Source organism: Chrysemys picta, chromosome 3 (assembly GCF_011386835.1).
Source record: "Chrysemys picta bellii isolate R12L10 chromosome 3, ASM1138683v2, whole genome shotgun sequence".
NCBI classification, from domain to species: domain Eukaryota; kingdom Metazoa; phylum Chordata; order Testudines; family Emydidae; genus Chrysemys; species Chrysemys picta.
Genome location: NC_088793.1, coordinates 3,463,667 through 3,487,310, shown reverse-complemented (window position 1 = coordinate 3,487,310; position 23,644 = coordinate 3,463,667). Strand labels below are relative to the sequence as shown.

Genomic DNA, 23,644 nt, shown 5'->3' with positions numbered 1-23,644 from the left:
AAAAACCTTCTTTACTTTAAATACAACAATAGTTTATTTATATAATATAGACATAGAGAGAGACCTTCTACAAATGTTGAAATGTATTACTGGCATGGGAAACCTTAAATGACAGTGAACTTGGCACACCACTTCTGAAAGGTTGCCGACCCCTGGTATAGAGTGACTATCTGTTGTACTAAGATTCTCTTGCTTTTTTTCCCAGTGAGTCAGTATAGCTTTTGCCAGCCCAGAGGTTGGGCAGCCAATGTCCTACGTTTTCACAATGTTTTGTCCAACTTTCATAAAGTAAATACATGGTTAATACGAGTTAAAAAGGCCAGGGACGCTTCCTTGTGACGAATCTGTGCAGCAGATCATGCTAGAGCTGTGAAAATGTCCGTTTTTGATGGAACTTTAGAGGCAGTGATTTATCCTGTATTTCTGGCAGTGCCCAAAATGTGCTGCTATTGCTAACGTCTTTCCAAACAAAAATGAGGCACAATAGGACTTCTGTAACATTTCTGTGCTACCTTCATCTAGAGGAGATGATTCTGTGCTGACTTCAGTTTGGTCACTTTGTGCTTTACTTAGGAGTTAAACTAGGGTTCTCTTTTCCCACTGCTTGGAAACCCAGCTTATTAAACTGGATAATGCCATTGATCTATTTACAGTAGAAGGTTGATAGAGAGTTGTAACTAACACTAAGACTGATGCCCACTATACATTTAAAACTGAAAAGTGGCTTTGTAAAAATGACCTGGGTTTCCGACTCTACTGTGTCTCAGTCAGGGCGGAGCGCCTTGGGAGGTGTCTTCACACTAGCTCAAGGTCACAGGGCAAGAACCTAGAGAGCCTCCTGAAGCACGGTGATAGTTTTGATTTAAATGGATTTGAACTGGACAAAGAATTGAGGACACTGTCACCAACGTTGCCACATGCAAAATCGGTGATGGACATTGTACAGTTTATTCATACCAGCAAACTTGTTGACATATATCCTAATGTGCACATTGCCCCTCGTATACCTCCGACAGTTCCTGTAACAGTCGCATCCGGAGAACGGAGTTTCTCCAAACGAAAGCTCATTAAAAACGATCTCCGTTCTCCAACGAGTCAGGAACGCTGGACTGGTCTGGCTCTCCCTGCAATCGAACAAGACGTCACTGTGTCTTTGTCACACAATGACATTATTACTGCTTTTGCAGCCCAAAAAAGCCAGGACGATTGCTGTTAATTACCAACAAATCCTTGTGTCAATACCTCTGCATAGACATTTCCAATCAAATGTTGACCAATTAAAACAATTGTTTGATTTGCATCGTTCTGTCCAATCAGACGTGTCTCTCCAGGGCCAGTCCCGCAGCATTGCAGCGCGTCAGGCAGTGACACGGGGTTATAACAGGCCTGGGGCAAGGGGGGTGTGTGTTGTCACGAGCCGGTCGGGCCCAGGGGCCGCAATGTGATAACCCCCCGAGGCACCAGCAATCCCGGGGGCGGCCCTGCAGCGCCCAGACTGGCGGGGACACGGGCAGAGCCTGAGCTCCGCTCCCCCGGCGCTGCGGGACTCGAACCCCCGGACCGAGCCATCTCCCCGCAGCCAAACGTTAAACCGATAGACGCCACGAAGCCCCTAAGCCCCGCCCCTCGGTGTAGCTAGCCAATGGGCGGACTCGCCCCTCTGAGTGGAGGGGGCCGGCCAATGGGCGGGCGCGTTGCTCTGCGGGGAGGGGGCCGGCCAATGGGCGGGCGCGTTGCTCTGAGGGGGGGGCGGCCAATGGGCGGGCGCGTTGCTCTGCGGGGAGGGGGTCGGCCAATGGGCGGGCGCGTTGTTGTTGTCGGGCCGGCCGTTGTTTGGGTCTCGAGCGGGGCCGGGCTCCGGGGAGCGGTGAGGAGCGGGTAGCCGGGGCCCGGCAGGTGGAGGTGAGAGACTCCGGCTGCGGCTCCTCTACCGGGGCCTGGTAGCGCGAGCGATCCCAACTGCTCCCCCTCCGCCGCGCGTATCTGCCCCTCGGCCCCGCCCCCCGCGCGCTCATCTCCCCTTTCGGCCCCGCCCCCCCCGCGCGCGCATCTGCCCCTCGGCCCCGCCCCCCGCGCACTCGGCGCTACTGCCCCCCCCCCCGCGCGCATCTGCCCCTCGGCCCCCCCCCCCCCCCCCGCGCGCATCTGCCCCTCGGTGCGCTGCTGCCGCCCCCCCGCCTGTGAGAATGCGGTGCGCTCTGTGCTCTCCCGGCCCGGTGTCCCTCCATCTGCCGGGCCCCGGCTACCCGCCCCCCACCGCTCCCCGGAGCCCGGCCCCGCTCGATCTCCAGCTCCCCGCCTGGGGGGGTTGGCTGCTAACATGCTCTGGGAACCAGTCAGCGGGTGGCCGGCAGGGGGTGATTCGGGGTCCGGTGTCTCGGGCCCTGTCGGGGCTGGAGAGCTGCTTGGATGGACCAGTCCGTGGTCTGCACTGTTCTGCCCCCGCGGCAGAAATCTCTGTCCCTGCGTTCGATAGGTGTCCTTCCCGAAGAGCCGCTGGGAGGAGTTCTCCCTTTCCCCCAGTAACGGGGGGCTGCCGTTTGATCTAGGTTATTAGGTACGATTGCGCCCCATAATAGCGACATGCATTTGAGTCGTGTTGTGTTTCCCCCCGTAGGTTGGCCAATTATTTGTCCTCAGAACCATAAAAAGCAGGAGAGAGGAGGATCCGTGAGCAAAACATCTATCTTCGGAAGCCTGTTTCATCCAGCAGGTAACAAATGGGATACCTTGAGCTGACCTCTCACTGCCGGGCCCGTTTCCTTCAGCACAACGGATTGGTTCATAGGGAGGTGAACCATGTAGCTTCAACTTGGATTTCATCCTGAAGTTTTGGAGCTCAATACTGTCTCTTGCAAATGTGTGACTGTGATCTCCTCGTTTGTGGAAATGTGATGGCCCAAAACCTTCCTAGATTCTTCCTCTCCTCCCTGTCCCCCTTCTGCCCCCCAAAAAAGAAAAAAAAAGTCATTTTTATATAAGATGTCTTCAGCGTATAAAGGCTTTAGACTAAATCCATTCCTTGTGATTTCAGGAGTGGATTGATTCCTTGTATTCATTTCACAAGTCTGTCAATGGTTTCCTCTCCAATTGCTGTCAGGAGAAAAGAGGGGAACACTCTCTCTTCGAGGGTGTCCCTCTCTGTAGGAGCTGAGGGCTGAGTACTATAATTAAACTCTGTGCCTTTCCTAGGCTTGGCAACTTTAACTGTTTTCTTTCTTTCTACCTTCTCTTCACACCTCTCAACGGGTGTTATTGTTATTCTTTGGTTAAGATTTTCAAAAGTGGGTGTCTAAAGTTAAGCTCCTAAATCCATATTTAAGCACCTAAATAAGTGGTGTGAGATTGAAAAGCAGTGAGTTCCCCGCAGCTCCTGCTGATGTGTGTCAGTTTAAGTTTGCCAAATGCTGTGGGATCCTTCAGGCTAAAAGGTGCTGTGGAAGCGTAACGAGTACTTTTACGGTGCTGATAGTGGGCTCACATGTATAGGACATATAGAAAACCAGTCAGTGCCCCAGATAGCCTCCAGTCTCACTTCAGGCCCCACATGCAGCCTGAGCTGAACAAACAGGAGGCAAGGGAAGGTATGTGGATGGCCACGTAGTCTGGCAAGGAGTGGTGTGCTATGCAGTTTGTGTAGGGGCATAACTTGCTAGCTCAATTCATGTGTTTGTAAAAACCTTGAGGGTCTCAGTGAGGGAGCAGGATGAGGCCCTGGAACCAGGAAGGTACGGGACAATGATCACAAGTTAGCGGTGGCTAGGGAGGAGCTTCTAATGGTTGGGTTGTTTTCTGCGCTCCTCAGCTCTCAGGGACAGCCCCGCAGCAGCCTTGGTGCAGACAAGAGGATGAAATCGCACTCTCGGTGGGGGACTAAACATGGAGATACGCTGCGGCGGCCTCTTGTTCAGTTCCAAGTTTGACTCAGGGAACCTGGCCCATGTGGAGAAGGTGGAACACCAGGAAGGAGAAGGGGACGTAGCTGGGAACAACAGCAGCAGCAGCAGCACTACTGTGTCTGCGGTGTTTGGCAGCTCCCTGCCCGCGGCGGACTATGAATTCAATGTGTGGACCAAGCCTGACTGTGCTGAAACGGAGTATGAAAATGGGAACAGGTAAAGGGGCTTGGGAGGATGGTGGAGCTTCTCCTGATGAGCCTTCCTTTCGTTCTCCCTGTGCCCGGAGGCAAGGCCAACATGAGCTAACAGCTGGAGCCAGGCCAGTCCTGGCAGTTTTTTAGCATGTGGCTCTGTTCCTTGGCCATTCCTTGCCTTCTGCCCAAAGTGCATAAAGAGCACAGAGAAACCAAAGAGAGCGCCTGCTCTGGCACTCCGAGAATCCCTCTGGGGCCTCACTGCCTCTTGCATCCGTGCTAATAGTAAAGCTTCTCGCAGGAGGATGCTTAGCTGGTAGTTCTGGGAGGATACCCGCGGCAGACTAGTATTCAGGTTCTCTTGTAGCACAGTCGGCTTCTGCAGCGCTAACAGGGAAAGAATCAGTCCCTCAAGTCCCTAGAGATCCAGGTGGCTGAGCTGCTGTGGGTAGCTTTGTAGAAAAGAGACACTTTTACATGCCCACTTCTCTGATTATGCTGCACTCTTACTCCAGGAAGCCTGAGGTTGCTGAGGTGACTTAATGCTGGAGTCCAATTCGGGTTCTGACCTTACTGCCAGTGCTCGTGCCCCAGCACCAGAGTTGTTGTGGGTAGCAGACAGAGCGTCTGTGGGATAGAAGAATGTCAGCTCGATGACTCAGCTGACAGACTGACCTGGTCCTCTTTGTGGCATTTTCAGATCCTGGTTTTATTTCAGTGTGAAGGGAGGAGCTCCAGGCAAGCTGATCAAAATCAACATTGTGAACATGAACAAGCAGAGCAAACTCTATTCCCAAGGCATGTCGCCTTTCGTTAGGACCCTGCCTGTCAGGCCCCGCTGGGAGCGCATCCGGGAGCGGCCCACCTTCGAGGTATCCGTGCAGTGAGCGCGTCGGGGGATGCTGCTGCGTGGAGTTGACGGTGGATTGGTGCGTTGGGGTCAGGGCCTGTCTGCAGCTTTGTGACTCTTTAGCATTCTCTTTGGCTCCATGAGCAGCATGTAAGAGAGGGTTTAACTTCATAAAGGAAAATATGAACTCCTGGGTCTCTGTAACAGTCTTACCATGGAGTCAGACAGTCCCCGTGGGCACTCCAGTCTCTTTTGCCACCCAGGCAAGCTGGATTTAGTGATAAATGATCACTTATACCAAAAATCACAAAATATTCTGGTTGCTCCCAGTCCCAAGAGACTAGTTGCTTATCCCAGATCAACTTGTACCTCAGATCTCACACCAAAGACAACATTGGTAGCCAATCCTATAGTAAACTAACTAAGGATTTATTAACTAGGAAAAAAGAATTACAGTATTTACAGATTAAAGCAGGCAACATATACACACACGAGTTCATTCTATGGTTCCACAAGGTGACAGAGATGTAGTAATCTGTCAGAACTGAATATCTTTTTAGGGCTAATCCAGGGTGACCCAGGGATCTCTGCTTTTTGTTTCTTAAATTCAGCCCTTGTAAGAGTTCAGATAGCAAAGAGATGAAAAAACTTCTTATAAGCTATCTCTAGTTCCCTCTTCCAGAACTCAAGCTGATGGGACGCATGTAGCACCTTCATGGTTGTAAGAACGCCATTACATTAGTCTTTGCATTGTGATGTTCCACAATGGCCCATTTAGTCTTGATAGTTCTTCTGGATGGTGTGGGGGTCCCTTTTCCTGCCTAGGTTCACAAGTTCAGAGCAGGTATTTTTACACTTGTAAATCAAAACTTACTTATTACCTTATAGCACAGGATACAGGCTATTGCAGGCAGCAACTCACAAGCATTTTATAGAGACTAAACACATTCTTACAAGTTCAGCACCCATCTCAAACAATATTAACATACACGTGGGCTGGGCTCTTTTCCAGCTATGAATTTGTCAGTGCTCAGCTGACGCCTACAGCCTTGGCAAGAGCTGGCACCTGGTTTACCAGGGTCATGCCCAGGAAACTCCTCCTGCAAACGGAAGATATTTTTTCTCTAATCCTTCAGTTGTAACGATAGCTGGGAAACAGCCTTCCGAACTGAAATGCGATTGTTAAGATAGTTCCGTATTTAAAAACAAACAAACATGAATTGCAAACTGCTAGATTGAGAGTCCCTGAGGGGTTGGTGGAGGTGAGGGGGGCAGACACACAACCTGGGCAGCGGCAGGACAGCAGTCACACTGACACATGCACTGCTTCACTAATGGGCCTTGTCCCTCCCTGACATGCACTCCTTTGCAGCGAGTTTGGTCTTTTGGCTCCTTCAGCACTTGGCCTTTGGAGAGGCCGGTCTTTGTTATGTGTACAGTTGTTGCTGGGGAGGGACTGAAAACCAGTAACCCTTGGATTGTGACTCTTGGTGACTGTTACTCTGAGCTTGGTTTGTTTTAGCAACCAAGCAAGAGTTGAAAGGCTCTTAATCCCATTGCAGATTTCCTGAGGTGGCCTGTCCCATCTCCATGCCTTTCCTTCCTCCCAAAAAACAACACCAAATGCTTGGGCATTTAACCTTATCAAAAAATATATTATGGAAGGGGTGGGATGTTGCAGCTGGATAATTAGATGACATCAACATTTGCAGCTGAACAGGTTCAGATGGTGTCCCGGAGTCCCGGTCTCGGTGCTCTGGAACAGCTCTGAATGCAGTCAGACAGGACTAGTGCCCTCAGGGCACGTTCTCATTAGGGCAAACCTCCTCGGCTTCAGTGCCTCCTGAGTCTGACCTCAGAGTGTTGAGTTCCCTGCAGTGAGTCCACCTGGATGGGACACCTGGGGAAGCCTTACACACCCCCCCCCCCCCCCAACTCTGCAGCCAGCGTGGAAAACAGAAGGTTTATTAGTTGTTGGGAACACAGCGTAGAACAGAGCTTGTTAGCACAGAAATTAGAAACATTCAGCAAAGTCCATCCTGGGCGGGCACAATCCTAAGCCCTGAACCCTGGGCTGTCCCCTCTTCAGTCCCCCAACCGCTGACTGACCAGCTTCCAGCAGCCCAGCCTCTGTCATGCCCAGTTGCCCGTCCTCCGGCCTTTGTCTCTTTCCCAGGGCAAACAGGGCACCTGGCCTCCATCTCTCACTTCGTTCTCCAGCATCTCCAGCTGGCTCTTGCAGAGGATGGGCCCCGGCTCTCAATTGCCAGGATACAGAGTGTCGGCCATTGTCTGACCCAGGCAGTCACACCTGCCCTCTAAGGGTCTCTTGTCCCACCACCTAGATGCTTGAGTAACATATGGGGGAAACTGAGGCACACACGTCGTATTCAGACAAAACGTTAAGAACACTCCCACTTTGTCACAGATGGGCTAACAGTATTTCAGACTTTGGGTCTCAGCAGATCACTGGAGGGGACAGGAAGGGGTCCCCTGTTCTTTCCTGGACAGTTTTGCACAAATGGCCTGGTGCATTTTGGGACTTTTCACCTTCCTTTGAAGTCTCAAGTCTTGGTCATTGCTGTTGGGAGGCAGCAAAGTGAGATGGACCAAATGTCTGATCCGGTAAGGCAGAGCCTGTTTTCCTAGGCGGTGGTGTCTGGGCTCCTTAGGGATTCAGAGCAAAGCTAGGTGGAAGCTGCTTTGATTGTGGGTTTGACTGCAAAGCTGCAGCCACTGTTTAGTGGTGACTCTAGTACTGGTTATAATGCTAGAGCTGGGGGTGGGGGAGGAAATGGGCCTATTTTGAGGGACAATGAGATGCATTGTAGGATGCCAGCCAGTGGCCATATGTGCCATGCTGTGTGCCCCAAGGGGGGTGATTGTGCAGGCTCATGGTTCTCTACTCCTGGGAGCCACGCTAGCCGCTCAGCATCTGCTTTGTGTGTGTCTGTCCCAGATGATGGAGACCCAGTTTGTGCTGTCCTTCGTGCATCGCTTCCTGGAGTACCGTGGCACCACCACCTACTTTGCCTTCTGTTACCCCTTCTCATACACGGAGTGCCAGGAGATGTTGGCACAGCTGGACAGCCGCTTCGAGGAGTGTAAATACATGTCACCCAGCAGGTGCGCAACACCCTTGTTACCCTCCCTGCCTGTCTTCCCCCAGCCTTGACATGTTGGCTCTGTTCAAGCGTACCTTTTGCAGTGGTTCTTGCCTGGGTGGGGAGTTGGGGTAATTGTGCCAGCTGCTCTCGTTAGCTGCCGTGGGCTTGTGTCTCTTATCTCAGCTCTGGAATGAGCAGCCACAGCCGTTTTATCTGCACCCCTTGGTTCCCAAATGAGAGGTTCTTGGCGAGGGGGCAGGAGAGCAGAGGGTGCCCTTTGGGCTTTATTTCGGGTCTCCTCCGGGAACAGCATTCTCGATCCCAAGGTCAGACCAGCTTCCATGCGTTCCCTGTGGGTGGGTTCTGAGTAGATCACTAATTTCCATAGTTCTCAGCCGCCTGGGACCCAAGTGTAGGAGACGGGCAGCGGCGGTCTGTAGCATCCCTGGTTTCGCAGCCTCAGTGTTTCATACTGAGGGGCAGAGGTGACGGTGGGTCTGTATTGTGGAGAAGGAGGGAGTGGAACCGCTGCTGCCCCCAACGCGGCCTTTTGAGAGAGGTTCTAGGAGACCTGGCTAAACATTCCTTTTTAGCTTCCTGGCTGCAGAACATCATCTCACACAGCCCTTTTCCCTTCCCTCGGCAGCCCGATCCCAGGGAAGGTCTGTACCTCCTGGGGCTGATTGTCAGCGCCAGGTATTCTGGCTGCATGGCGCTCGCACCAGAGACCCTCCTCTGTTTCTGGGAATTGCTTCTGCTCCCTTTCTCAGAAGCTCGTTCTGATCTCTGCAGCACTGTTCTGTGTTGCAGTCTCTCCCACCTCTATTGCTTCCTGCCCCGGAGGCTCTTCCATACTCTGCTGTTATAGACCTAAACCATTTTCCTTAGGCAAGCAGAAAGTAATTCTTTATCCGAAGGCAAATCAAAGGCATTCACTCCTCTCAGTGACCTTGTGAATGTCACTCCTCTGCTGATGGCTTTCCAGGGAGGTTTCAGGGAATCGAAGAAATGAGCAGGATATGAAAAGGCAGTTGATGTTGCCCATGAAGCCTGTGGTCTCTGAGCACAGAGCGCTGCGGTTCCATGACAGCCCCTGGCCTTTCTTCGGCTCTGGTTTGACAGGGCGTGCAGGAGCTGGAGCAGAGACCTCTCGCTTGTAGCTTTAGAAAGAGAGAGGAAACTGAACTAGGAATCCAGCCAGTTGCTCCATGTTTACATACTCAGCCTGAGAGTTACACAAATTCATCCCATGCTGCTGTAGTCCATGGCGTTGCCCTAGGGATGAATTTGGCCTCCTAATACCAGTGCTCCCTGCTCTGTCAGGCCGGTGAGTGGGAAATCCCTGTGTGATACTTGGTTGTGCTTCCTGCTGCTTCACTCTCCCTCCCGGGGGTCGCGGGGGTCTCCTTGAGAATTTGGAGCCGCCTTTTCCTTTTGGCTGAGCAAGTTTCCTCTCTCCTGATCCCAGACCAGACTCCTCTGCTGCTTTTGAGAGTCAATGTCCTCTTGAAAGCTCAGGTCTGGCGTCCTTCCACAGGTCTTGGGGTGGTGCCCATGGCAGGACACCTGACTAGAAGAGCCAACAGCAAGCTGTCTGCTCCTGTCCCACTGGAGGGAACCAGTCGCAGCCTGCCCTGGGTGCTTTCAGGGAATGGTGAGCGTTCCCTGAAGAGCCAGTGATGGGCAGGGTTGTAGAATTCAGACATTCTGCGTATTTTCATTGGATTCCTGCCTTAATCTATGTGTTGGGAATCTCTTGAATGGAAGTGCCGGGGGGCTTGGGGGAGAACTGTGTTTGTTGACCTTCTCTGCCTGTGCTCATGTCATCTCTCCAGCCTCTGAAGCTGGCATCCAGCCCTCCTGAGAGAGCCTGTCTGCAACTTTCACCTTGCTTCTCTTGGAGCGCTGCTTGCAAAGGGCCCTTTCAGGCAGTGTCAGCCAGCGCCCCCAGGGCAGAATGCTCCTGTGTCCTATGCTGATCCTTTGGCCTGGAGTCCTTGAAGAACCTTGGGTTGAATTTGAGCCCTCTGATTAGGCCCTTTTGCCATTAAGGATTTGTTTTCTTTCATATGTGATCTGTTGGCCTTAGCGACACCTGATCTGTCAGGCTGTTCACGGCATCGTCATGGTGACTGCCTTCGTCTCTTTCCTGTCCTCACCCCCCTTCTGTTTTGAAGCAAGTGGGCTGGGTATCAGATGCCTGATGCCCCCCAGCCTGAAGGATCCTGGGGACATTAGACCACCACTCACCTACATCCCCTGGTCTTGTTATACAATGGATAGTGGCGAGCCAGTAGCGGGGCAGAACCCCACTTTTAAGCTTAGGTGCCAGCTCTCCCTCCACATCCCTTGTGTTCTATTGCCTGGGATTCTTCATGTCATGGCTCTGTTTCAGACTGAGTCCTGCTGGCCGCCGGCAGCCAGAGCTGGCTCTAGGCATGTACACTGCTTGTATGCATGGCTTGCTGCCTTCTGCATGTGTTCTGGACTGATGGCTCCCTCCCCAGGGCTCTGCAGTGCCCAACCTGATTTCCCTCTCCACACCTCCCTTTGAATTCAGTAGCTCAGTCTGTTTGAATCCATGCTGTCTCCCACACCCACCTAGATCATAGAGACATCCGAAAGAGGGGCACCAGAGGATTGGCCCGCGGCAGCTTGATCCAGCTGCTCCCCTTCCTTTTGACTTGGTCTTTGGTCTCTCGGTGCATCCCTGCATTGGGGCAGCAGCTGAACAGAGACTTCACCTGACTTTTCCACTTCCATGCTCTCAGGCAGGAGCAGAAGTTACAGCTTCCCCAGCAGAGGCCTCAAAATGAGCACGACCAACAGAGGAGCACTAGGGCTGGGCCATTCACAGGGGCTGGCTAAGTGATGGGAGGGTCTCTGGACTGCTGTCACCAGAGCGCAGAGGGAAGAATCCTTCAGGTCAGCTGGTGCCTAGATGCTCCTTGGGGGAGGAGAGGGCCAGGGAGGAGAGGAGTACTGCTGAGATCAAAAAGCCTGGGGAAAGAATAAGTCTGTATGCTGTGAAATGGAATTGGGGGTGGGGAAGGACAGGGGGATGATAGACCAGACCAGGACGAGAGCGTCGGGGAGATGGAAGGATAAACCAGAGACACAAACTGGCAGTTAAAGAAGTGTTAAATGTTTTAGAGCAATTAGCGAGAGGGAAGGGGCTGAGGGAGAGATTCCAGCCAGGTGCACGGAAAGAGCCTGAAGCCAGGGAGATGTCGTAACATTGTCAGTGATGGAGAATCTACCACGACCCTTGGAAAAATATTCCAGTGGTTAATTACTCTCCCTGTTAATAATGTATACCTTATTTCCAGTCTGAGTTTGTCTAGACTTAATCTCCAGCCCTCGGATCATGTTAGACCTTTCTCTGATAGATCGCAGAGCCCCCATTATCAAAGATTTCCCCCCCCCCCTGTAGGTACTTACAGAGTGTAATCAAGTCACCCCTTCACCTTCTCTTTGTTAGACTCAAGACACTCAGTCTAGTGAGTCTATGGCTGTAAGGCAGGTTTTCTAATCATAGAATCATTCTTGTGGCTTTTCTCTGCACACGCCACAATTCAAGACAAATGTCGTTAAATTGGAGACACCGGAATTGGACACAGGATTCCAGCAGAGGTTGCCCCAGAGCCAAGTACTGAGGTAAAATAACCTCTCTCCTCCTACTCACGTCCCCTCAGGATGGCATTTGCTCTTTTAGCACCAGCTTTGCACTGAGAGCTTGTCTTGAGCTGGTTATCCATCACAACCCGTATAATCCTGCCAGGACAGTCCCCCAGCCTGTAAGCATGGCTGACGTTTTTGTTCCTAGATGGACACATTGGCATTTGGCTGTATTAAAATGCATACTGTTTGCTTGCACACTCCTTACCAAGCGATCCAGATTGCTCTGATTTAGTGACCTGTCCTCTTCGCTATTTACCATTTCCCCCAATTTTTGTGTCATCGGCAAACTTTATCAATGATGATTTTGGTTTTTTCCAGGTCATTGATAAAAATGTTAAATAGCTTAGGGCCAAGAACGGATCCCTCTGGGAACCCATTGGAAACGCCCACTCGATGACGATTCTCTGCTTACAGATAGCCAGTTTTTAATCCATTTACTGTGTGCCAGGTTAATTGTATGTCATTCTAGTTTTTTAATTAAAATGTCAGGTGGTACCAAGTCAGATGCCTTAGAGACGTCTATTAGGTGAACACTATTCCCTTTATCAACCAAACTTGTAATCTCATCAGAGAAAGAGATCAGGTTATTTGGAAAGGATCTGTTTTTCTTAAACCCATTAATTATATTATCCTCCTTTAATTCTTTATTAATGAGCCCCATACCAGCCGCTCCATGATATTGCCCGGGATTACTGTCAGATGACAGGCCTATAGTTACCATGGTCATCCTGTTCTCACAGGTTTACTGCTCAGCTCCGCTCACAGCTCTCACTGTCAGCTGAAATGTAACAGGTTCAGCTGCATTCGTGATCTTCCCTCGGCTTTCCCCATTCTCTTGTAACTGCATCCTTTACTCTATCAGGGAAAGCGTTTAAGGTAAGAAGAGCCCATTGGATATTCCATCTGACCTGCTGTGTATCACAGGCTGTTCAACATCACCAGTTACCCCTGTAATGAGCCCAACAGCTTGTGTTTGGCTCAGGCATTTTCCAGAAAACCATCGAGAGACTTCCCTCAGCAGCTTGTTCCCAGGGTTAATCACCCACAGGGCTTGTCTACACTTACCAGGGCTTGATGCACAGCGATCAATGCATCGGCCGTCAATTTAGTGGGTCTAGTGAAGACCCTCTAAATCGACCGCAGATCGCTCTCCCGTCGACTCCTGTACTCCACCTGAACGAGAAGTGCAAGGGGAGTCGACGGGAGACATCGCGTAGTGTGGACCCCGCGGTAAGTAAAGCTAAGTACGTCGACTTCAGCTACATTATTCATGTAGCTGAAGTTGTGTAACTTAAATCGATTTCCACACACCGCCCCCCCCAGTGTAGACAAGGCTTCAGTGTTTAAAAAATGTTTTAGTTCTAATTTGAATTTGTCTGCCAGCTGGTGGCTTGTGTTTGTGCCTTTTCCTGCTAAATTCAAGAGCCCTTTGGTACATAGTATTTTCTCCCCAGGCAGGTTCTTACACGCTGTAATCAAGGCACCTCTGCCATTGTTTTGATACTGTTAGCAGCTGGAGCTCGTCAGGTCTCTCACTGTACGGCATTTCCTCTGGCTCTTGAATCGTTTTTGTGGCTCTTTTCAACATTTTTTAAAATGTGGACTCCAGAGCTGGACGCCATGTTCCAGTGTCGGTCTCCCCAGTGCCATATAAGGAGGGACAATCACCTCCTTGCTCCTACTCACCACCATCCTCTGTCATGTGGGCATCACCTGTGATTCCTCTGTCTCTGGACCTGCACGTCTAGGCCAGGGCTGCTTGTTGCTTTCTGTACAGCGGTCCAAGGTGCAGCCTTTCACCACCTTCCCTATTGCCTCATACAGGTGTCAGGGAGCCACGGGGTCTGTGCCGCACCCCAGCTTTGGAGTGGTCTCTGGGAGGAACCCCTACAGTATGCCAGACCCCCTAGGGGTCCCACTCTTCCTCCAGGGTGAGCCACAAGGCTTCCCTCCCCCCTCCCCCCCCCGAAACTGGGCCTCTGAGCCTGCAGACCCCCTGCTTCACGTTGTGAGCCTGGTTTAGGAAGTTCCACTGAGCCAGACCCTGGGGGAGACGTGTCCTCTCCTCAGGGATCAGTGCCCCTCGCCCAGTGTCTGCAGGGACACTCACCCAGCGCTGTGAAACCAGGCGGGTTTATTGGTCACCTGGCACACGGCCCAGAGAATGAGGGTTACAGCCCAGCCTGGTCAGCCAGCGCCCAGCCCAGCTGCAGTGACCCCCATGGTTCAAGCTCTGTCTCCAGCCCCCACCTCTTATCCTCACACCTCCCCAGTCCATTGTTCTCGAGCTGGGAACATGGCTCAGCCTCCCTGCTGAGAGATGGGGAAATCCATCTGCCTCGGGAGCCAGGGTTGCCAGAGGTAAACGTCCTGGGGACTGGATCTCCATTGTCTTCTCGGATTCTCCGTGGATAGGGGTCTACCTCAGCCAGTCCTTTACCAGTGTCCCATCCCAGCTCAGACCACTGGACATCTCCCAGCCTCCCTGAGAGCAAACAGTCCCTTTCCCCTCACTGGGTAACATTGCTACTTATAGGGGAAACTGAGGCACAAACCGGCTTCATACAAATATTTCAAAAATGTCCACTTCGTCCCCATAGGCCATTCCTCGTCTGCCCTGTTTGGTTATTGCTGCCTCTTCTTCTCTGGCCTCCTGGGTGCTTCTTGGGTCTGTCCAGAATGCTGTTGCTGTGAGCTGCATCACTCTGGCCGTGTCAGCCCCTCGGGATCCCTGCACTGCGTCCTCTGTGCCCCGTGCAAGCTGCTTGTCGCTCCTTGCACAACTCTGCTCCTTCCTTGGCCTGCTCTTGTCTCACTAGGGCACCTCTCCTCCTGCAAGCAGCACTAGCCTTTATTACCCATCCAGCTGCCACTCCCACAGGCAATGCACTCCTTGAACTGATCTGTAAAGAAGCAACCGGGTCCTTCCTTAACACCCTCCCCAAGATCATAGAATCTTAGAATATCAGAGTTGGAAGGGACCTCAGGAGGTATCTAGTCCAACCCCCTGCTCAAAGCAGGACCAATTCCCAACTAAATCATCCCAGCCAGGGCTTTGTCAAGCCAGGCCTTAAAAACCTAAAAAAATGCACCTGTGGCGATCTGTAGGCTGAACTGGTAGGGAGCTGGCAGGGACCAGTGAGTTCAGTGCCTCCTGTTGACACAACCCACCACTCTCAAACCTGCAAAACGTGCCCATGGCCCCATCATCCTGAGCATTGCCTCCCTCACCCACTCCCTCCACCTGCGAGTTACACCAGCTGGGGTGTCTGCTCTGCCGTGGGGCGAGGGCAGTGTCTCCGTACATGTTTGTGCATCACCCACGGTGGTCCTGAGTGGCCTGTGGGCGCTGCTGCAGTGGAAATAATAAAGAAGTGGTACATAGGGCTAGGCTCCGGATTCCAGACAAGAGTCAGAACTAGACGAGAGCAGGGTGGCTTAGGGCTTCCTGCACTTAGACTGGATAGCCAAGCCGGGCTGGAGGCCTCACCCAGGGGCCCCAGAACTGTTCTGGGGGATGGGAGCAGAGCAGGCACTGAGGGAAGCCAGGAGAAGGTAACTTCCTCCCAAAGGGAATGCAGAATGGAGCCTGGGAAGGCTATTGGCAGCACACCCGCTGCTTGGATTGGTGGCCACCTTCCGAACTCAGGTGGGACTCTGCTAGTCCTCCTTGATGGGGCCTGTCCCCTGGCTGGGAAGGTGGGTACCCCTCCCTAGTGCTGAGGCCTGGGATTCCCTTTTCCAGGAGTGCTCAGCTGGTATGTGGGGGCAGCTGCCCTTCCTTCCTCGCCTGTCACAACTGCTCTTCAGGGCCTTTCTGCATCTCCCCCCTGCAGCACCCTCGACTCCATCTATTACCATCGAGAGCTGCTGTGCCGCTCCCTGGACAATCTGCGGGTGGACTTGCTCACCGTCACCTCGTGCCACGGCATGAGGGAGGAGCGCGAGCCCAGGCTGGACAACGTATTCCCTGACGAAGCCACTCCTCGTCCGCATTGCTTTGCAGGGAAGAGGGTGAGTCACTGGCTGCCTCTGGGTGGGGATGGGGACTGGACTGTCTTGGAGCCCTGGGACCAACATCCTGCCAGCAGACTGTCTGTCCTGCTTGCTGGCATGTCTGCCCCCTGGCAGTTCCTTGAGTCCAAGCACGGAGGATGCAGGGAACAGCCGTGTCCTCATGGTGGGAAACATCCCTTAGAGGAGGATGTATTAACGGGGATAACCTATATCCCAGTAAAGAGGAGAAGATAGAGGTTAATAAAGTACAGGTAGGATCTGAAGAGAAACCATCAAATGAAAGAGAGCCCCATTCAATGACATCAAATGAATGCAGACAACTAAATTGTGACAAATGTAAGTGCTGGTATACAAATGCTAGAAGTCTAAATACTAAGATGGGTGACCTCGAGTGCCGGATATTCGATGCTGATAGGCATCTCGGAAATGTGGTGGAACGCTAATCAATGGGACACAGTAATACCAGGATACAAAATCTACAGGAATGACAATTGGTTGCGCTGGTGGGGGAGTGGCACTATATGGGAAAGAAAACGTGGTCACATATAGTGAAAATTTTAAATTAAACTGAACCATAGAATCTCCATGGATAGAAATTACAAGCTTGAATAACAGGACTATAGCAGTAGGGATGTATTACCGACCACCTGACCAGGATGGTGATAGTGATTGTGAAAGGCTCAGGGAGACTAGAGAGGCTATAAAATTAGAAAACTCAGTAATAATTGGGGATTTCAGCTATCCCCATACTGATTCACCTCGGGATGGGATGCAGAGATAACATTTCTAGACACCATTAATAGCTGCTTCATGGTGCAGCTAGTCTGGGAACCCACAAGGAAAGAGGATTTAGTCCTAAGTGGTCCAAGAGGTGAATATAGCTGAATCGCTCGGTAATAGTGACCATAACGCTATTAAATTTAATATCTTTTGACGGGGTAATACCAAGAAACCCATCACAGTCACATTTAACTTCGAAAAGAGGAACTACACAGAAAGGAGGACATTAGTTAAACGGAAATTAAAAGGAATAGTCACAAGAGTGAAATGCCTGCAAGCTGCATGGAAATGCTTTAAAAATGCCATAAGAAAGTACACACTTAATTTGAGCCCCCAAATAAAAAAACAGAGGACCAAAAAACAGTGAGGTGGCAAAATTTGCAGATGATACAAAACTCAAGATAGTTAAGTCCCAGGCAGACTGCGAAGAGCTACAAAAGGATCTCACAAAACTGGGTGACTGGGCAACAAAATGGCAGATGAAATTCAGTGTTGATAAATGCAAAGAAACTCACACTGGAAAACAGAATCCCAACTCTACATATAAAATAATGGGGTCTAAATTAGCTGTTACCACTCAAGAAAGAGATTGTGGAGTCACTGTGGATAGTTCTCTGAAAACATCCACTCAATGTGCAGCGGCGGTCAAAAAAGTGAACAGCATGTTGAGAATCATTAGGAAAGGGATAGATAATGAGACAGAAAATATCATATTGCCTCTATATAAATCCATGGTACACCCACAGCTTCAATACTGCGTGCAGATCTGGTCACCCTATCTGAAAAAAAAGATATATAGGAATTGGAAAAGGTACAGAGAAGGGCAACAAAAGTATTAGGGGTATGGAACAGCTTCCATATGAGGACAGAGTAATAGGACTGGGACTTTTCAGCTTGGAAAAGAGATGAGTAAGAGAGGATATGATAGAGGTCTGTAAAATCATGCCTGGTGTAGAGAAAGTAACACAAGAACTAGGGGTCACCAAATGAAATTAATAGGCAGCAGGCTTAAAACAAAAAAGTATTTTTTCACACAACATGCAGTCAGTCTGTGGAACTCTTTGCCAGAGGATGTTGTGAAGGCCAAGACTATAACAGGGTTCAAACAAGAACTAGATAAGTTCATGGAGGATAGGTCCATCAATGGCTATTAGCCAGGCTGGGCAGGGATGGTGTCCCTAGCCTCTGTTTGCCAGGAGCTGGGAACGGGCGACAGGGGCTGGATCACTTGATGATTCCCTGTTCTGTTCATTCCCTCTGGGGCACCTGGTACTGGGTGCTGTTGGGCTAGATCAGGGGTTCTCAAACTGGGAGTCGGGCCCCCTTGGGGTTGTGAGGTTATTACCTGGGGGATCGTGAGCTGTCGATCTCCACTCCAAACCCTGCTTTGCTTCCAGCATTTATAATGGTGTTAAATATATAAAAAGTGTTTTTAATTTATAAGGGGGGGTCACCAGTAAAAAAAAAAAGTTTGAGAGCCATTAGGATAGATGGACCTTTGCTCTGATCCAACATGACTGTTCTTATGGTCTTATCTGTTAAAATAGCACTATGTCTAAACAACAGAGCAGGAGAGGCGGTTACAGACAAACAGGCATCCTTTAAGAATTGGAAGACAGATCCTACTGAGAAACTAGAAAGGAGCATAAACTCTGACGGGTCAAGGGTCAAAGAACAATCAGGCAGGGCAAAAAACGAATCTGAAGAGCAGCTAGCAAAAGACACAAAAACTAAGAGCAAAACCAGCCAGTCAGTGGGGCCAGTGGACAATCATAGAACCATAGCAGATTAGGGTTGGAAGGGACCTCAGGAGGTATCTAGTCCAACCCCCTGCTCAAAGCAGGACCAATCCCCAACTAAATCATCCCAGCCAGGGCTTTGTCAAGCAGGGCCTTAAGGATGGAGATTCCACCAGCTCCCTAGGTAACCCAGGAGCACTCAAGGAAGACAAGGCCGTTGCAGAGAAGCTCTTTGCATTGGCCTTCACTGCAGAGGGAGATTGCCCCACCTGAGCCATTTTCTTTTTAGGTGACAGATCTGAGGAACTGTCCTGGACTGAGGTGGTGGAGGAGGAGGTTTTGGATTTAGATAGTGGCAGGATGATATTTTCTATCCCTTTCCTAGCACTTCCTGACATTCTGTTAGCTTTTCTGACTGCTGCCGCCCATTGAAACGGAACCTGCTTGGAGTGTTCAGCTGCGGTGAGCTTGGGCTCGCACCCTTGGGGTGGGATGTGGGGTGGAGCCCTGGGAAATGTGCAGTGGCTGGAGCTCCAGAGCGGCTGGGGTGTGTCGTGCAGGGTTGGGAAGGGAACAGTCGGTAGCTCTGAGTGTCTCTCCCCTAGGTCTTCTTCCTGAGCAGCAGAGTTCACCCCGGGGAAACGCCCTCCAGCTTCGTCTTCAATGGCTTCCTGGAGTTCATCCTGCGGGAGGACGATCCCCGCGCCCAGATGCTGAGGCGCATGTTTGTCTTCAAGCTCGTCCCTATGCTGAACCCGGATGGCGTGGTGCGAGGCCATTACCGGTGAGAGCTGTGCTGTGCTGACTGCTGCCCCCGCCCCTGCTGGGCTGGGTTTCTCTCTTGCACACCTCCCTGGAGGCAGAGGCCTGGCTCGCGTGCTGGCAGGAGCGCTGGGGGGCCGGCGATAATGAACAGAGCTAGACGCCAGCTCCGGGGCAGCTGGGAACCAGCCTGGGTTGAGCTGTTGACAGGTTCTGTTTGCATCAGAACCTCCCAGTGAGGCAGGAGCTGAGTTTGGCAGAGTTTAGAGCCCATGACGCTCAGCTCAGGGCCAGCTCTAGTTTGGAGCCTGCTCCATATCTCCAGAGGGACACAAACACGTTTAAAGTCCATGATCCCACCCAGGTGTTTGGTAGCCTCAGTCACTTGCCAAACCATGTGCAGAGCTTAGAGCGAAGGGGCAAGAATCACCGGCCCAGAGCAGAGCTCCAGGTTTTCCTGCCTGAGTGGCTGATCTCCCCAGCGCCTGCCGCGCGCGGTGCTTGTGAGCAGGGCTCCAGTTGGCAGCAGACACTGCCGATTGACCCCAAGATGCAGCCTGCGCACAGCCTGTTGGTGGGAGGGCTGCAGCTCGCCGCCTCGTTGGCCTTGCGAGAGCGCAGGGCTGTGTGTGACGCACACCTGGCCGCTCCCTTCGAGCTGTGACTTAGTTGGTAGCCGGGCTCTGAGCTGGCCACGGCACCACTATCTGTGAGCACAACCAGCCATTCGTGAAGGGGAGCCGCTCCAGAGTCTGGTAGCAGTGGGTTGTCTCTTGGCCAGGGGCCCCCTCGAACTGGTACAGGTGAGTGGGGGTGGGCGAATAGGGCAGGGTGTCTGTAGCTGAGCTTTAGGCCCTGCAGCATGGTCTGAACCCCTGGAGATCCGAGCTTCTCCTTGCAGTGACTTACGCTGAAGGAGTGAGTGCTGCGGGGGGAGAAGGGGAGCCTCTGGGAGGCCTTCTCCAGTAACTCCCCCGATCTCCCTGAAGAGGCAGTGCTGCCCCCTCTGAGTTGCCTCTGTGCCTTGGGAAGGTCTGATGATGGCTCCTTCAGCCTCAGTGGAGCCTCCAGCAGCTTGCTGCATGCTCTGTCCAGCCCAGCATTTGCTGGCCCCCCGCAGGGTGGGGGCGGAGATCCATGGGAAGGACTCTGGGCCCAGCCCCTGCTTCGGCAGCGTGCCCTGAGGCCTGCAGTGCCCAGCAGAGAGCATCCAGCTCTCATGTCTCCCCTTTCCCTTCTGCAGAACCGACGCCCGGGGGGTGAACCTGAACCGCCAGTATCTGAGCCCTGATGCAGAGCTGCACCCTGCTGTGTACGGAGCCAAAGCCGTGCTCCTTTACCATCACATCCACAGCCGTGGCCCATCCGGCGCTCCCGACTGGAGAGCACACGCCTCCCCGCTCACCTCCACCTCGCTGAGCACAAAATCTTCCAACCATTCCGTCTGCAACTGCACCCTGGCCCCGGAGGCTCCTCTGTCGGAGCTGGAGAAAGCCAACAACCTCCGCAACCACCCCAGCACCTATCGCACACTTTCTCAGGACCCCCAGCCGCTGGAAGCACCCGCTGCCGAGCTGGGGAACAAGGACCAAGCTGTGTGGATCCTGCCTTCGGAGCCCACCGGGGAGCACTGTGAGAGGAAAGCCGAGACCCCCCTGGAAGCCGTCCTGCCCCAGGAGAGCGGGCTGGCGTACTACGTGGATCTGCACGGGCACGCCTCCAAGCGTGGCTGCTTCATGTATGGCAACAGCTTCAGCGAGGAGAACGCCCAGGTGAGGGCAGGGGCGGTGGCCACTCCGCAGTGGGGGGATTCTGTCGCCCTGGTGCCTGCTGCCTCCCCCGGGCTGGGAAAAGGGGGAGTCCTGCTTTTTAAACCCAGACGTAAATTGAGTTCAGCATGGGGTGAGGCCAGAGGGGGAGAATTCAGGATGGGGGTTGGCACAAGGCTGGCATAGATGTGTGGGGATTCGGGGGCTGCAACAGGTTCAGATTCGGGGGGGGGGGGTTGCAGGCTGGGGGGGAAGCAGGAGAGGTGCATCTGGCTGGAGTGGGGGGCTGGGCTGGCTGACGGGGAGGAGAAATGCGCAGTACAACTCGGGGCCTGAGAGCCTGGTCGTGAGCTGCAGTGACACTGGAGTTCATGGTGCTCCAGTCAGCTGTGTCTCTTAGCAGTACTTGGCTTGCCTTGGGAGCCAGCGGTGTGCCCGTACCATGTGGGCACTGCCCGACCTCTGTCTGCCTCTCTCAACCCGTAGGTGGAAAATATGCTGTTCCCGAAACTCATCTCCTTGAACTCAGCTCACTTTGACTTCATGGGCTGCAACTTCTCAGAGAAGAACATGTATGCCAGAGACAAGCGGGACGGGCAGTCGAAGGAGGGCAGTGGACGAGTGGCTATCTACAAGGCCTCGGGCATCATTCACAGGTGTGCGGGCCCCTCGCGGGAGCTCTCCCCAGCCCTTCAGGCTGCTCGTGTAGTGTCAGCACCACCTGGTTTAGTGCAGCGGCTCCCCCACATCACCACGCAGCGGGCACTGGGCGGAACCAGTGCTGTGGCTGTAGAGGAAATGCTCCGTGGCCAGGATATGGGGCCAGCCTGGGGTCTGCACAGGCTCTGCCAGAAAGGCGTAAGCTCCGTTTGATGCCCGGCATAGGCAAGAGCAAGGATTGGTGCCCGCCATGCCCACCCCTCTTGCCTCCCTGGGCCTGGCCCTGCAGCGGCTCCATGTGGGCTGCCCAGCAGTGGGGCCCAGCACAGAGGCTCAGTGTTAGTAGGAACCAGCCAGGACCTGGAATCCCAGCACTAGGGTTCCACCATTTGGCTTCGGTGGCCATAGCTGAGATCTGGCTACTTGCTGTGATGAGCTCAGTCACCCCTGCTGTGAGTCCAGGTGGGAGCGGGTGCTGCTGTGGGTGCCCTGCCCCCACCCGGGGGACTGGCTGAGGCTCCCCTCTCGCTGGGGGTTGCCTGTCTGTTTAGTTTGGCTCTGCAGGCCCTGGGCGTTCGGAGCTGTTTGCATGCAGGTGCCGCTAGCCCTGCTGCTTTCAGGGGTGGGCTCGGGAGCCCCGAAGAAAGGCTCTGGCTTTTCCTGCTACAACTAGAGTGCAGTGAGTTCCCTCTCCTGGCTCCCTGCGCCCCGCTTCCTGCGGGGAGTGCTCGGCAGAGCTGGGATGCTTGGAAACCAGTCCTGGTCTCGGCTTGGCTCCTCCCACCTGGAACCACCTCCATTCTTTAGAGGAGGCTGGCTGGCTGCAGGAGGAAGTCGAGCAGCTGGTGGCACCAGGAAGCCGTGTGGACAGGACATAGGACATCTGCTCTGTCACTGCCCAGCTGTGACCTTGGGCAGGTCCCACTGCCTCCCTGAGCGTCTCTGTCTTGTGTGGGTTTCAGAGCGGAGCCGTGTTAGTCTGTATCAGCAAAAACAACGAGGAGTCCTTGTGGCACCTCAGAGACGAACACGTTTATTTGGGCATAAGCTTTCGTGGGCTAGAACCCACTTCATCGGCTGCATGGAGTGGAAAATCCAGAAAGCTGGATATATATACAGCACATGAAAAGATGGGAGTTTCCTTACCAGTGGGGGTCAGTCTAACGAGACAATTCAATTAACAGTAGAATACGAAGGGAGGAAAAATCACTTGTAGTGGGAATGAGGGTGGCCCATTTCAGACAGTTGACAGGAAGGTGTGAGTAGCCGCAGGGGGAAGTTAGTTTGTGTAACGACCCATCCACTCCCAGTCTTTATTCAGGCCTAATTTGATGGTCTGTCTTGTGTAATTAGTCCAGAGGGGCTGTGTGTGTGTAATAGAACCAATAACAAGGGACTGCAGCTGTGTGTCTGGCCCCTGCCGTAGAGAGACGCCCCAGCACCGGCCGTGCTGATGCAGTGGGAGGTGGCTCCCCCGCCAAGGATTGCTTGGGAAGGGGTTTGTAGCAAGACGTGCTGAGAAAGGGCTGCTCACCTCTGCAATGAGGATGGTGGTTCTGGCTGTCCTGCTGTCAGGACAGTGGTCCTGTTTCAGTGAGGGCTGCCGGTGAGAGGTGCCCCTCGGAGATGCTGAGAGGGGTGTTGTGTCGTTTGCTCTGGGTGCATGTCTCTGGAGCCTGGGAATAGTAATGGGGACAGTGCTGGTCCTCGTGGTGTGGATGAAGTGACATGGGCTTCCCTTGTGTTTCCTAGCTACACACTGGAGTGCAACTATAACACCGGGCGCTCAGTGAACAGCATCCCCATGGCCTGCCACGACAATGGGCGGGCGAGCCCTCCACCCCCTCCAACCTTCCCCACTAAGTACACCGTGGAGCTGTTTGAGCAGGTAACGTGACTGGCTTGGTCACTCACGGTGCCTTGCGGAACCGTACGAGGGGGAACCTGAAGGGCTTGATCGCACGCAGTGCCTCGCGGAGCCGGACGAGCGGGGAACCCGGCAGGCGCCATCACTCGCGGTTCCTCGCGGAGCCGGGCGAGCGGGGAACCCGGCAGGCTCGGTGCTGAGCACTGAGCAGCAAGGGTGTGAGCCGTAAAACTCCTCCCGGGCTTGGGAGCAGCCCTATGGAATCAGCCATTGGGGGCCCATCTAGGCCAGTGTTTCTGCACCTTTCACCTTGCTGGTT

At 53.0% G+C, this 23,644-nt stretch overlaps 1 protein-coding gene across 25 annotated transcripts in view; it reads left to right on the top strand.

Moving 5' to 3' along the window:
- The first annotated feature begins 1,755 nt into the window (after window positions 1–1,755).
- AGBL5 (AGBL carboxypeptidase 5) overlaps window positions 1,756–23,644 on the top strand; it is a 43,416-nt gene continuing 21,527 nt past the window's right edge. For 12 of the 25 annotated variants that reach the window (XR_010599313.1, XR_010599310.1, XR_010599309.1 and 9 more), the window contains exons 1-10: window positions 1,756–1,902; window positions 2,618–2,713; window positions 3,806–4,115; window positions 4,794–4,965; window positions 7,903–8,069; window positions 15,568–15,745; window positions 18,873–19,051; window positions 20,273–20,801; window positions 21,285–21,454; window positions 23,211–23,346. Coding sequence is in view for 18 of the 25 variants with exons in the window: in XM_065587382.1 (XP_065443454.1) it covers window positions 3,880–4,115; window positions 4,794–4,965; window positions 7,903–8,069; window positions 15,568–15,745; window positions 18,873–19,051; window positions 20,273–20,801; window positions 21,285–21,454; window positions 23,211–23,346 (1,767 nt within the window). In the remaining 7 variants the exon portion in view is untranslated. Of the gene's footprint in view, window positions 1,903–2,617; window positions 2,714–3,805; window positions 4,116–4,793; window positions 5,023–7,902; window positions 8,070–15,567; window positions 15,746–18,872; window positions 19,052–20,272; window positions 20,802–21,284; window positions 21,455–23,210; window positions 23,347–23,644 lie in introns of all 25 variants that reach the window. The other 13 variants (XR_010599314.1, XR_010599312.1, XR_010599311.1 and 10 more) reach the window with 3 other exon arrangements.